Source organism: Mercenaria mercenaria, chromosome 18 (genome assembly GCF_021730395.1).
Source record: "Mercenaria mercenaria strain notata chromosome 18, MADL_Memer_1, whole genome shotgun sequence".
Lineage (NCBI taxonomy): Eukaryota > Metazoa > Mollusca > Bivalvia > Venerida > Veneridae > Mercenaria > Mercenaria mercenaria.
Genome location: NC_069378.1, coordinates 7,414,053 through 7,429,156, shown reverse-complemented (window position 1 = coordinate 7,429,156; position 15,104 = coordinate 7,414,053). Strand labels below are relative to the sequence as shown.

Here is a 15,104-nt window from a genome sequence, read left to right as displayed (position 1 = left end):
TACATGGTTTGTATAAATGTAACATACACAGATGAGCTATATAGACTTACATCTTATAATCTTATATTCTGCTGCCATCTTATATTGACAGACTACAATTTTATATTTTCAGCTGCAGGAACAGCTATATACACGGTCGGTATAAATGTAACATACCCCGATGAGCTGTATGGACTTGCATCTTCGCCTGATTATGCACTTATGGTCAACAGTACAACTGGTTTAAGTGGTCAAGAATACAGACTACAGGAAGCCTTTGTTGGATGTAAGAATAACTTTTGATAATATTGATATGAGGCGAACTATGAAAAACCAACATAGAGCATTTGCGCATCCGCGCAGTCTGGTCAGGATCCATACTGTTCGCTAACGGTTTCTCCAATTGCAATAAGCTTTGAAAGCGAAGAGGTCGCAAATGCACTATGTTGGTTTTCTCATGGTGCGGCTCAATTATTATAGGTTTCTAGAATAAAAAAGCATCGTTTCAGCCTCATTTTGCATTTGATGATCGAGTTAGATATTCATGTCAATGACCTGTTATCTGGAAGTTGTGTTTATCATATTTAATGCATAGTTCAATCAATCACGTGAAGTATCCTCATTGCTTCATTTATTTCAAATGGATTTTTTAGATTGTCCTAGACTCTTAAAGGCTGTACTGTTGCCCGAGTTTTGTTTATAGTTATGTTCTTATACAGTTCCAAAATGAATTATTTCCGCTTCCGGTTTCTCAATTATTTCAGTAAGAACAGAAGGTTTTCCATTAGTTATTCCGGCGTTTGAAACAACAACAACAACGTCATCAACTACAAGTAAGTTTACCTTGGGCTTACTTAAACGTTTCGTAAAGATTAAACTGTTATCGAAATAAGTATTAAGAAAACTACGTCGTTTGAAAGGCAAACTTCTCTATGTTTTCTGTTTCCTTTACAGACTTATTACCATCAGTCAGAAAGCCTATATTTTCAGTATTGTTTAATCTGCTAATCAAACTGACATTAGGTCTTATCTTTTGTTTTATATATGACGAAAAATGTTTATATCAAAGCCTTATTTGCAAATCCAATTAAGGAAAAAAATCTAATCTAGAATACTGTAGATCATTAGGAACCTTTATTCACTGAACTCTTATTCATATGAACTCTTTAATTCTTATGGAACTGGAAACATATCAAGAAAACAAGGTCCGTCTCGGTACGTGTTTAGTGACTTATGATTATAAAATTGAATATATTTAACCTACATATAAACTAATGCTTGGAAGAGGGAAACTCACTTTTATATTTTAGTTCTAAAAAAGTGAAAACAGTTTATTGAATCAGATATTGTATTTGTTTCAATTTCACTAAATAAACTGAACATAAGTTGTACATGAAATATTGTATTCCCTTTCCTAACGTTATTGCAATCTCGTTTTTCTTGTCCCTACAGATATTGTCTGCTATGAGTATATTATGACTATATAAATTTCAGCTCCATCCACAACCACCACCGCCACCACTGTCATGAGTAAGTAACTGATGCATGACTTGCTATAGAATTGTCTCTATATTTCGTTTTATGCGTTACCTCAAAATTATTATATTGTAATATGTTTAAGCCGTATATAACGAATACTATTAATAGATATCACATGGTAAGTCTTATTTTTCCCTTCCTGTCAATGATATGTATTCGTTACACTTGTCGGTATTAAATTGTTCGATGATTCAACTAGGTATGAATTCCTAGACTAACTTAACGTTGATATGAACTGAAAAAGTTATTGGCCGGAGTAAGATATAAGATATAAACGATTGGCTCACTGATTGGCATGTGTATGCTTGACTAGATGGTCAGTAAAGTAAACTAGAATATTAGAAAAAAAATTAGGTGTGACGTTTCAGTTTTTTTCCACTTTTTTAAAAAGTTTTCGAGAGAAATAAGCAATTATATTTCAAAATACTCATGTAGCCATATGCACTGGAAATATATCTAAATTTATATCCGTACTGGACTGGCATATATATTCTTTTACGGCCCTTCAGCCGAGTGAGATGTATGTTGAATCATCAAATAGTATTCGGCAGCTGATTGATAGCACTGACGATTTATGATAATGACTTAAGACACAGTTTAATGACTTTCCAAACTGTATCCGACCTTTGCGTTTGAAAAGGTTTAGGCATGGTTGTTAATGTTTTTAAAACACAAGAAAAATATCCGCTTTATTGTATAAGTTTGGTATTAGATAGAAATAAAATCTTTAAACAATCTTTTTGAAGCATAGAATGCAACAAAAAAGAATAAAAGCAGACTCGGTTTGATGAGTCTGTTCGTGAGAGGTAATAAAATGTGCAACACCTCTCACGCCCCCTATCACCGGCTTAAGCGGAACTCTATTACACATCTCTTTAATGGACTCATGATCTAAAAGGACCAGAAAATATAAAAAACTGGACATAATGTTTCGGGAAACTAATTTCACCTTAAAAAGCACATTCAAGATAAATATATTTTACCAGCTGAAAGGATTGTAAATTTATATTTATGCATCTTTTAATCAGAAAAGTTAAACTTAACTGTATGTGAAGATGATTTCACGACTTAAAACTTTGATGAGGCTAGTAGTGGCATCAGTTAAAGATCTTATGTTAAGAAACACAATATTCGTAGTTTATGACTAATGCGCTTAAATGTTTTCTACGTTTCTACTCCTATCTTTTTCATGTTTACTAAAAAAGTCATATATTCTGATTAATATGCATTATTGACAATGTTAAAATATTTAATATCTTTATGCAGAATACTGAACATTTCTAAAGGCATATCTTTAATTGCTTCATCTTACCTTTAAATAACACAATTAAATATTGGTTTTATAACTTCTAATCTGCCCATACGGACACTGCCGAATAATGTATGTGTTAAAGATGTGCCTTTGAAATATTTCCTGTGTATATTAAGAAAACGTGTCTTTTATTTAACTATTATCTTTGTTTGTACACTTAATAACATTAAATGTATTTTATTTTGCAGAATGCAAACTTTACCATGCTTTTCACATCCGTGTTGTTGAAAGAGTGTTGTATCATTATTTTACAGTACGCATGCTATAATTATGTGTCCCATCACATACAAGTCCCACCCCTAACACTTTTCTCTTTAAAATGAAAGTTTGCATTGGCCCTACCCATTTTAATTAATTCTTATTTAACCAAAAAGAAAAAAAAATGAAAAAAAAAGTTTCTGATATAATCGAAACTATTACAGATATGAACAATTTTATCCATTCTTCACCTATTGCAACGTAAGCATAATATGCAAATATTTATAACCACCGTAGACAACCGTTCATTTGAATGCATAAATGAAGAAGTCTTTATCTAAAGTTTACCATATCTATGTACAGTAGAAACATGTATATCCATAACTGGATTAAAATTTATATATAACCTTGACATGTATATGAAATGTATTTACTTTACCCAAGTAACTCAATCTGACTAAAGTACATATCCTATTACGCTACGCATAGGATCTGAGAACGACCTATTCATGGCCTCGTTCTGACGACCCTTTCGCTAGCCAATCAGAGCCTAGCTTACAACATTTTGCAAATCTACCTGTAGCCTTGACTTTTAATATTTACAATTCTTATGTCGTATTGTGTCAGATGACCGGTTAGCTCAGTCGGTAGGCCACTTGCTTTGTAAGCGAGAGGTCCCGGGTTCGAACCCTGAAATAACTGCATATTTTTCTTACTCTATTCATTCGAACATGTTCTGATTGGTTAAAATAAAAATGCATATACTGAAATCATAATTACAGAACGTATTAATTCGTTAACTCTAAGACAAATATCAGCATTGCAATAACTGAAAACATATGCTATGTAAGAATGTTTCCGCATGAACGAGTTTGGAAGGTTTGTTACGTATATGGCAAAAAATGATAAGAGAAGCCTTTTCAGATAGCGATGCGGCAGACATTGTGTTCCTGATTCACGTCTCAAAGAAAACCAAGACAAAGCTGTTTAAGAAATACCTGCTTAAATATCTAAGTACACTTGCTATGCGGACAGACAACAAAAAAGTAAAATTCGCTATTGTTACTTACGGGAAAGACGCTGAAACGATTTTTGATCTTCAGCACTTTCAAAAAAAGAAGACTATAAAGAAAACTTTTAAGAAAGTTCCAAAGACCAAACGTTACAAAATTGCTGACTTAACTGGCGCGTTGCAGTATGTTGAAGACTCGGTTTTTACACAGGAAAAGGGAGATAATCCAAACAGTCCTAATGGAATTATAATTGTCTCCGACCAAGCGTCAAAGAAACTTAACGAGGATCGTCTGAAAGAAGTAGCGAAATCATTAAAAAGCGATGGGATTGAAGTATTTGCTATCGGAATTGGAAACGATCCGAATTTGCAAAACGAAATTGAAATATTGACTGGTGATAATAAGGATACGAATAGTTACATGGTCAGTGATCACATGGAACTCGCAAAAGACAGACAATTAACTAGAACATTTGCGGCGGCATTCAGGCCATTTTGTGAGTGAATTGTGTTGTGCAAGTGTATGCATGATAAGTACTAGACAGATTAAAATTGTTACCTCTAAAATATGATGTAATCATGTGCAAAATCGAAAATAATGTAATATTTAAGTTGAGATAAGTGCAGTTTCCTTTTGTTGCGTAGCTTATACCGAAAAGTACAATGCAAACATCAAAAGAAATTAAATAGTTAATGTCCTGGCTTTAAACTTGCCTGAGTTTAAACATTTTAAGACAACATAGAAATGTTCAAAAAATTAAATACATTAACATAATCAGTTCTTTAAGTTTGTATCTATGTAAACTGAATAAGGGTTCAAAAAAAGGGAATCGTATTCATTACTTTTGTATTCATTACTTTGAATATTCGCCATATTAATGATCAACAAATACATGTCTTAAATATATTTTGTCATCAAATATAACTGAATCATACCTTCACTATACTTCTACTTCAGTACTATCTTTTCTAAAGTCTTTCTCCTCGATCACGAGCACGCCGCGCGCGGTAGTTTTGCGACAATTAAATAAAGCTTAAATATAAACTTATACTATTCAAGTTACATAACAGATATTGACTGACCTCTATTGCAGACCTCGAAGAATTAGATGTTGTAATAGCCGTGCATGTATCACACAATGTTAAAATTCCCGACATCAAGAAAAAGCTACTACCATTCATGAACGATGTTGTTTCAAACATGGACATTGAGTCAGGAGCTGTTCGTGTCTCTTTTGTCGTATTTGGGCCTGATGCTAAAGTTGAATTTGATTTGAAGAAAATGAAAAAATCCAAAAAACTTCTTAAAGCTGTAAAGAGGGCACTTAAACCAAAACTTGTGAGATCAAAAGGTTCCGATATTGTGAAATTACTAAACCTGGTTCAAACTGAAGTCTTACTTGAAAAGAAAGGTGACAGACCGGACGTTCCTAACCTCCTCATGATCTTTACTGATAGTGCGTCGAGTTCCGATATGTCAGATATAATTCAAGAATCTGCAGCAATGAAACGTGGTGGAACTACCATTTTTGCAATCGGAGTTAAAGATGCCGAAACAAAGGAAATTGAAACTCTAGCAAGTGATCCAGCAAAAGATTTTTCTTTCATCGGAAAGAAATACGACGACTTTGCAACTTCTGCTGTACTTAGAGAAAAGCTATCTAAGATTAAACTATGTAAGTTCGTATTTCACAAAAATGCCTGAATGTTTGTTATTCAAATCGTTTACTAGGAAACAAAAATCTTTTGTTTTCCAGTTTTATCGTAAACTAATATATAAATATTCTTTTGTATATCATCTGGACTTCTGTATCCGTTACGTTTAAATGTATATTTGGCTGACCTCTCTTATCACAACTGGCTGTTAGATCTATTAATACCCATTAAAGTACACCATATTTAAAAAGTATTGAATAAAATACCCACTTTCATCAGAAACATTTTCAATATTTACAATTACTGAAGTTCATAGTTAACCGTCAATGATCTTTGCGTACAACAGAATTTCTGTTACAACTGATAATGATACTTATTGAATATTGCTTAAAAACCAAAATCCCATGTTGAAATAAAAATTACTTTCTTAGTTGAAAACCTGAAAGTGCCTGATACAGATACGTCTGACGATAAGAAACCTAAAACTCCAAAACCAAAACGTACCACAAAACCTCCACTAAAGACTACAGCTAAGCCCGACCCAACAACTCGAAAATCGACGAGACCAGTCACAGAGCCGTATACGGAACCTCAAAAAATTACAACACCTCTTCCAACAGAAAGGCCGACAACCAAGAAAGTCACTACACCAGAGACTACAATATCAACAATAACAGAATTTCCTCTGGTTTTTTGTAAGTGTTTGGCACATGGAATCATGACCGTTCAGTCATTAATTATGCATCCGTAAAGTAGATAAAAATTGAGAATCCGCATATATTTGAACATTAGAATATCTTCAGAATATGCAGTGCATTGAGTATAATGTCTTGCCGTGTTATATTGAAAAATAAAATGCAAAATAGACATTGTTATGGTATCCACCTGTCCTATCAATCCCAGCTTTATAGCTCATACATGCCGTTTGCATGGGTTGCGTCAGTTAAAGTCATATTGCTTTGTCCAGAATAGTTCCGTTGCTGTTTGTATATATGTATATTGTTCAGTGCATGCATAAATAGATGTGTCGTTTTGTAGATGAATCTTTTGTCAATAAAGCATTGTGCATGTTTAACATTTGTTATCTTTTCCCTTGAGCTGTCAAATCTGTATAACACCTTGTGTAGCTGTCTTTTTATTTTTAGCTTTTGTCCTATAACACGCATGATCTTTGTAGACTGATACTTTCTTCAGACAGGTAGTTAAAAGGTTGTATTCTCTTTATTTCGTTTGCATAAGTTCCATTCTAATTTAGAGTACTTAATATGTTCTTCTTTGCATGTGTGTTTATTATTGTTGTGCCTGTAAAATTTTCAATTTTACCTTTTCACTACTTTAGGTAAGGGGAACGATTTGAGGCTATGCATTTACGTACAACATGATAATTACAACTATCAGATATATTCATCTAAAACTTTCTTCTTCAAAAGTAAACATCATGTTTTCTTATTTGAAAGCAGAAGATGTAAACGGCTTGTGATAGAATACTCGTGTTGCAATATTTCTGTTATTATGTAAATTATTCTGATAACTATTTAATTGTATGCGTGTACCATGCGCAAAATAAGTATGAAGATACGTAGAAATAGAAACTGCGAGTAAGTTACCCGGCATATTGTTAATGTGACATAATGTAACTTTATTTAACCACATGGAATATTTGTATTATGCCCCCCTTCGAAGAAGGAGTGGTATATTGTTTTGCAGATGTCGAGCGATCTGTCGGTCGGAATTTAGACCAATCCGTTTCCGGATGATAACTCAAGAACGCTTGGGCCTAGGGTCATGAAAGTTGATAGGAAGGTTGGTCCCCACCAGCAGATGACCCCTATTGATTGTGAGATCAGTATGTCAAAGGTCAAGGTTATAGTGACCCTGAACAGTTAAACGGTTTTCGGATGATAACTCAAGAACGCTTGGGCCTAGGATCATCAAAGATGAAAGGGAGGTTGGTCATGACCAGCAGCTGACCCGTATTGATTTTGAGGTCAGTAGGTCAAAGTTCAAGGCCACAATGATCCGGAACAGTTAAACGGTTTCCGGATGATAACTCAACAATGCTTGGGCCTAGCATCGTGAGAGTTGATAAGGGCGTTGGTCATTACCAGCAGATGGTCCCTATAGATTTTGAGGCCAGTAGGTCAAAGGTCAAGGTCACAGTGACCAGGAACAGTAAAACGGTTTCTCGATGATAACTCAAGAACGCTTAGGCCTAGGATCAGAACAATTGATGCGGAGGTTAGTCATGACCAGCGGATGACCCCTTTAGACTTTGAGGTCATTAAGTCAAAGTTCAAGGTCACATTGGCCAGGAACAATTAAATGGTTTCCAGACGATAACTGAAGAATGTTTGGGCCAAGGTTCATGAAAGTTGATAGAGAGGTTAATCATGACCAGCAGATGACCTCTATTGATTTTGATATCAGTAGGTCAAAGGTCAAGGTTACAGTGACCCGGAACAGTTAAACCATTTCCGGACGATTACTTGAGATCGCTTGGGCCTAGGATCATGAAACTTGATAGGGAGGTTTGTCATGACTAGTAGATGACCCCTATAGATTTTGAGATTAGTAGGCCAGATATCAAGGTCACATTGACCCGGAACTGTTAAACCCTTTCCGGACGATAACTTGAGAACGCTTGGGCTTAGGATCACGAAACTTAATAGAGAGGTTGATTATGACCAGCAGATGACCCCGTTTGAATTTGAGGTCACTACGTCAAAGGTGAAGGTCACATTGAACCAGAACAATAGAACTTTTGTTTACAGTGAGCAAATAATTTCTGTTTCTTGTGCAGTTACTGAATGTATCAAGGGGGCATTTCTTGTTCTACGAGCTCTTGTTACATGGATTTTTGGTTGTGAAAAAGAAAAAAACCGAAAGCAATTCAATGTTACTCGTCTTCATTATAAATAACATTTCTTAGATGTAATCGTTCTATTAATACACGCCGCTATTCTTAATAATATGTAATTGAAATGATTGCAAGTAAACCATACATTTTATTTGTGTTGCAGCTACTCCATACTCGATTCCGCTATCAGGTAAATGTTTGTTATTTTTCATTATTAACAATAGTAAACCATAATTTGACTTATCCGCTAAACATTTGACAAACGTTCATAAATGGTGGCATCTTACCGTATGTTATATTTGTTACTAGTGTGGTGATAATCACGATTGAATTGATATCTGACCGATAGTAGACATAGCCAAACTGCCCCAAAGGTCCTTGTCATTTCAGGTTACTTCACACTCTTGAGCAATTCAAAATTTGTTTAATACATGTAAATGAAGACACGTAGGTATTTCATTCTGTAAGAAAACACATCCAAGCAAATTAATAAAATTATATTATTTATAAACATGAAATTCAAAAACTGCCAACGCAAGTCATCATTTCCTTTATTTTCCTGTATTTTTACCGAGAGTGGCTGCACTGGCTCATGGCTGAAGTGAAAGTGTCAATAAGAATGCAAGCGGTCAACTAATATGGCCAGTATGAAATACCAGTATTGATTTTAATTCCGTATCTCAGTTTAACCAATCAACATACTTGAATACAATATTGACACTGTTTTCTGGTATTGAACTTGACTTTTTTTCATATTGGCACTGATGTTCTTGTGCCGGTTCGGCTGAGTTTGATTTTTGGCTTGGTCTTTTTCATGTGAAATGTATAGTTTACAGTTTAACGAAGGTTTTGTTCAATATTGTTTAGTTCAATACACTATATTGCATTGGTTAATAACCATTTTAATTTCACACCTTTTCAGAAGCAAGTAAGGCCGACATAGTTATAGCGGTACATATCACACCTGGAGCATCACCATTTGATTTTGGAGCAGTGCAACAGTTCCTGAAATCACTAATAGATAATGCTAATGTAGAGAACGAAGATGTTCAAATTGGCTTAATGTTTTACGCTGCAGACCCTGAAGTCATCTTTCACATAAATCAGTAAGTACAGATAGAATATCAATTAATGATAATAAATATACAAATCGTTCTTTCCTGATTTTGTTGTTTTGTAGGTTGAGGTCATTTCTTAATTTGAAATAAAACAATATTAAAATACATAATGTTGTTGAAGTGTTATGCGTTTTCCCAGTGTAATTTGGTAATAAATATACATTTTTTGGTGGTTGCATTGTTACCGTTAACCGATGCAATCCTACAGAGGTTGCACTGTACATGTTCCCAACGTTTTAGTTTGCGTCTATTTTTGAAAATCTGTTAAATGTACACATATATAAAGACCGTTAAATTCAATTTTAATAAAATAGATATCAAAGTGTCGATGATATGAAGAAAGAGATTGACGGCTTAGACCCTCGGCGAATGAGGTCTTACAGAACGGATGCTTCTGGCGCCCTTGCTTTAGGCCGGCAAATGTTGAGCTATTATTTCAACGGGCGTGAAGATGTTCCTTCTGCATTGATATTTGTCACTGATGAACCTTCAAACGAGAATGTTGACCTGTTGGTTAGTTTTCCTCTTTTTATTTATTTATGTAATTATTTATTTATTTATCTATCTATCTATTATTGATGGTCTAAAGGTAAGACAAGGTGACGAGTTTGACGCTTAATATTTGGAACAAGAACCTATGTCCAGATGCGGGACCTGATTGAGGCAAACTGTTCCATAATATCACTAAAACTTTGTTTTTAACGGTAGGCTAATACCACTTTAACCTGTGTGAGTGTTTTTGAATATGTGTTGACGTTAAAAAGATCCGTATCCTGGCATCGTTTTTGATTTTCTGATACTCCTGGAAAGCAAACCAATTATTTTGTAGTATATACCTGTCTTTACGCAAAAAGTAGCATTTCGTCCTTAACCCTTACCCTGCTAAATTTCTTAAATGGATTTGTCCATCTTTCAATTTGGACAGTACCATTTACTGTTAAAAGGGGTTCTTACCAAAAGATACTGACTGAATGGCGAACAGATATTCAGGCTGATCATGATCTACATAGGTCGCAAAGGCAGACTCAGTCGTGTCCAGCATGAAAAGGGTTAAATGATATCTTGTATTCAAAATCACAGTAACAGTGCAAACATTTAGTTTATTAAAATCTATTTGAATATATTTACGAGGCGGCAGTTAGTCAAAGCGTCCATGCAGTCTTACAACACTGTATGGACAGTTTTCTTAAGTAACAACGGTTCAGGAAGAATGGCCTTCACGTAATGTCCCCGGGAAAATAGTACATGTATTTGACTGGTATTCGATTGGATTCGTAGTCTCTGAATTTCTCAAAGCTTGGATTGATCCTTCCTTGAACAATAACTTCGAGTTTAATTTTATCGCAGGAAGAGACAAAAGAAAGAGTAGTTGCAGAAGGGATTAAGATATTTGCAATAGGTGTAGGGATGAATGATAAAAAAGAATTGGAAACATTAGCGACATCGCCTGAAAATGTAATGATGGTGAAAAGATATGGGCAACTCAAAGACGCCGCTGCAGACCTACAGGACAAGATTTTAGCACGTAATTATACTTTCTTACTTTGTTTAATTCATCAAAATGTTGGATTCTCGTCATCTTCACCATGGAAATGAAAGTTAATCGATGTCTGTATTTTTATTCTGGTTATTTTAATACAAGTTATTTTTAGCTCACCTGAGCCAAAGGCTCATGGTGAGCTTTTGTGGCCGCTCAATGTCCGTCATCCGTTGTGCGTCGTCCGTCTTCCGTCCGTCAACATTTTCTAAAAATCCTTCTTTAAAACCACTGGGCAGAATTACACTAAACTTCATAGGAATGATTCTTTAGTTGCCCCCTTTCAAAGTTGTTCAATAATTAAATTCCATGCAGAACTGTGGTTGCCATGGCAACCGAAAGGAAAAATTTAAAAATCTTCCTATCCAAATCCGTAAGGCTTAGAACCTTGATATTTGGCATGGGACATCATCTAATTGTCCTCTATGAAGATTGTTCAAATTATGCCCGTGGAGTGCAGTTTTACATTAACTTATAAAGGAAAAAAACTATAAAAATCTTCTTGTCTAAAACCACAAGACCTAGACCTTTGATATTGTGTATGTTGCATTGCCTTATGGTTCTCTTCCAAAAGAGTTCAAATTATAATCCAGGGGTGAAAAGAGGCCCTGTCCCGGGGGTCTCATGTTTTACATAGACTTTTATAGGAATCACTTTAAAATCTTCTTGCCTGAACCTGCCAGGCATAGGCTTTTGATATTTGGTAGGTTGCCTTGCCAAGTTTTCCTCTACCAAACTTTTCAAATTATGCCCCATGGATGAAAAGAGCCTGGGGGTCCCAGGTTTAACATAGACTTATATGGGAAACAAAATCTTCTTGTCTGAAACCACAAGATCTAGGTCTTTGATATTTGCTATGTCGCATTGCCTAGTTGATCTCTAACAAGATTGTTCAAATTATGCTCCTTGGGTGAAAAAGAGGCCCCGCCCTGAAAGTCACTTGTTATATGAGTTATATAGGAAAAAATACTTCAAAACTTATCAGATCATATTTCCTAGACTGTTTAATTATAATTTCCTGATGACCCCAAGTGATTAGGGGTCACTTGACCGTTACCTTGACCTACAGACCTACTTTCTTGTTTTTTAAGATACATCCTTTAAATTTGGATGACATATACAGTTTTGCACACTGATCTTACAACTGACTTTCAGTGACTATGAATGTGACCTACTGACCTACTTCTTAATATTTTAGCATCAGTTTGCCATTTGGAACATGTGGCTCATATTACTCAGGTGTGCGATTCAGGGTCATCATGACTCTCTTGAAAACTCTTTCATCGTGCTGAATATTTTGTAATAGTACTCTAACAACATAATTCGGGAGTTAGAATTTCAAGAACCGAAACAATTTACATTTGCAGTTTCTAAGAAAAAAGAAGATACTACAACAAGAAAAGCAACGACGACAACAACAACTACAACAAGTAAGGTTCTTTGCATCCTTTTTATTAACTTTAAAGGAAAGCAACTACCGCTCGGCGCAAGCACGAAAGAAAAATCTGAAAATAGAGTCACAACAGACATTGAAAATATGCCATTTAAAGCTCAATCTGATCGACTCTTAGGCTTTCATTTGGTTTTAGATATTTCACCATAACTTTATTATTCATGTTTTAATTTTATTTAAACTTTCCAAATCTTCTTTTATACAAGTTGGAAGTCGAACTGTACATTCCGCACTTCCTTGTCCAAGCTACATCTTTGTTACATACATTCATTTCTAATTGAACTCGGCATTGATATTTATGGCAAAATTGTATACGCAACACAGTATCCATGCTACCATTTTCTAGGGCACAAAAAAGAGAACAAACATGTCACAGACATTGTGCGTTCCTACCACTTCTCTAATATTGTCCATTATCATTTTACTCCGTGTGCTTTGCAAAGTATATATTCGTAATCTTCAACAGACGTTATTTGTCCAATTTTAGTTCACTTTATACTAATTCAAATAACATAGCAGTGTTAGGCATTTCATAAAAGGTTGCCTCCGCAATACGTTAGAAAGATATGGGCATAATAATTTAATTGACGCTGCTGGCCGATTTGTACGAGAGTTAAACCTGTTATATTAAAGTAAAACTTAATTTGTGCCGGCGTGACTCTAAATCCAACATAAAACAACATTTATCTCCACGATGCAATAAACAAGGTTATGTAATAAAATTGCGCTTTACTGGTTTTGTTTTGTTTTGTTTGGGTTTAACGTCGCACCGACATATGACGACTTTCCAGCTTTGATGGTGGAGGAATATCCCAGGTGTCCCTCCATGCATTACTTCATCATGGGCAGGTACTTTGGTAGAACCACCGACCTTCTATAAGCCAGCTGGATGGCCGCTTTACTGGTGGGATCTAACAACTTGATATGTAACATTCTCTATCATTATATTTCTTATATGAATAAGATTTTGCTAGCTTGTATACAAGGTTGGCCGGCAGCATAACAATGAAAGACGACATGATTAAGAATTGGTTTGACTTAATGTTAAAAGTTGTACACGGGGATAATATTCTTGTTTCGATGTTGAAATCCCTTACATTCGTTTGAAAATTGTTTCATAAAAAATTATAAACATTACTCAGAAAATGAAAATTTGTTATTGATAAATTCTATACATCTGTATAATAAATGCAATTTAACTGATATCTTACTAAAAAATTCTTTAAACACATAATCATCAAACAATATATTTACTTTTCAACCTTGTTTTTTTTTCAGCCCAAAAAGTAATGACCACTTCCGAGAGATTTATCACCCTAGCACCACCGCCGTTTTCAGGTTTGATGTGTTTTGTATAGCGCCATGTACATTTCTCCATTAGACCCTTTTTCTTCAATTGTTTATTTTCATAATTTAAGTTATGAAAAATGAGTTTCTTATAAGCAGCAACATATTTTCCAAGATAAAATACATTACAGTTAATTACATTAAATACTTTTAATTAGCCTGAACTCAAATACGTAGTAAGTGATTTATAATTTACAGCTATACGTATAGGGTATCATTCGTAAAAATGCATACACTTGAAACAATACATTTACCCGTCTATTTTATGAGTTATATTTTGTACAGCAGTTTACTAGTTATAAAACAGTCATAAACAATTTTACTTTGATCCAAAAAACAATTATTATATTTGTTAATTTTATATTTTTATTTTGGAGGGAGGGATAATATAAATATTGTTTTATGACTTTATTGCAAACGTATAATTATTGCATATATTACTTATTGAAAGATAGAATGGTGAGCGAGGAATGTGAGAGGGGATGGTTTAAACTGGCGGGTGGGAAATTCAGGTGTTCATGTAAATCTGTTTGTCGCTGTTGTTTGAATTCTAACCTTGTCCTCGGTCTTTCCCCAGACAATGCATGCATTCAACTTTGTCTAAAACTTGACAAATGTACCATTTGCTTCATGACGTATCTTTTAAAATATCAGGTATATCTGGTTGGTGATGAAATATTTACACAAATTCTTGGTACAGGATAAATGTCATAATTCCATTCTGTTCCGATACTGTTAAAACAGTTTGTGTGTCTCTTATCATTTACTTATATGACAGGTTTTACTCAGATGGTCATATTTACAAAAGAGTCTTATATCATATCATTGAACTTTAATAGAATACTGAAAAATCATTTCATTTCGTGGGCATGAAATTTCGTGGTTTTGGTCAAAACGGCAATTTCGAGGGAAAATGAATTCGTGGATTTCAACATAAAATGAATGGGAATTTTACTTGTTCGTTGGGATTACATTTCGTGGATTGAATCAACCACGAAATCCACGAAAATTAGGCCCCCACGAATATAAATGATTTCACAGTATTTGTACAAATTTTTGCCAGTTAGGTACATGTAATTCTTGTCTTTAAAAGGCT

The 15,104-nt window shown here is 34.5% G+C and overlaps 1 protein-coding gene across 1 annotated transcript in view; it reads left to right on the top strand.

Annotated features, from left to right (window-relative positions):
- Nucleotides 1–15,104, top strand: part of LOC123538769 (uncharacterized) — a 198,685-nt gene that overhangs the window by 91,746 nt on the left and 91,835 nt on the right. The window contains exons 8-19 of the mRNA XM_053530668.1: nt 113–265; nt 744–812; nt 1,474–1,509; nt 3,953–4,537; nt 5,135–5,716; nt 6,128–6,391; nt 8,717–8,743; nt 9,476–9,659; nt 9,986–10,184; nt 11,019–11,196; nt 12,576–12,638; nt 13,940–13,999. Of these exons, the coding sequence (XP_053386643.1) occupies nt 113–265; nt 744–812; nt 1,474–1,509; nt 3,953–4,537; nt 5,135–5,716; nt 6,128–6,391; nt 8,717–8,743; nt 9,476–9,659; nt 9,986–10,184; nt 11,019–11,196; nt 12,576–12,638; nt 13,940–13,999 (2,400 nt within the window). The remainder of the gene's footprint in view (nt 1–112; nt 266–743; nt 813–1,473; nt 1,510–3,952; nt 4,538–5,134; nt 5,717–6,127; nt 6,392–8,716; nt 8,744–9,475; nt 9,660–9,985; nt 10,185–11,018; nt 11,197–12,575; nt 12,639–13,939; nt 14,000–15,104) is intronic.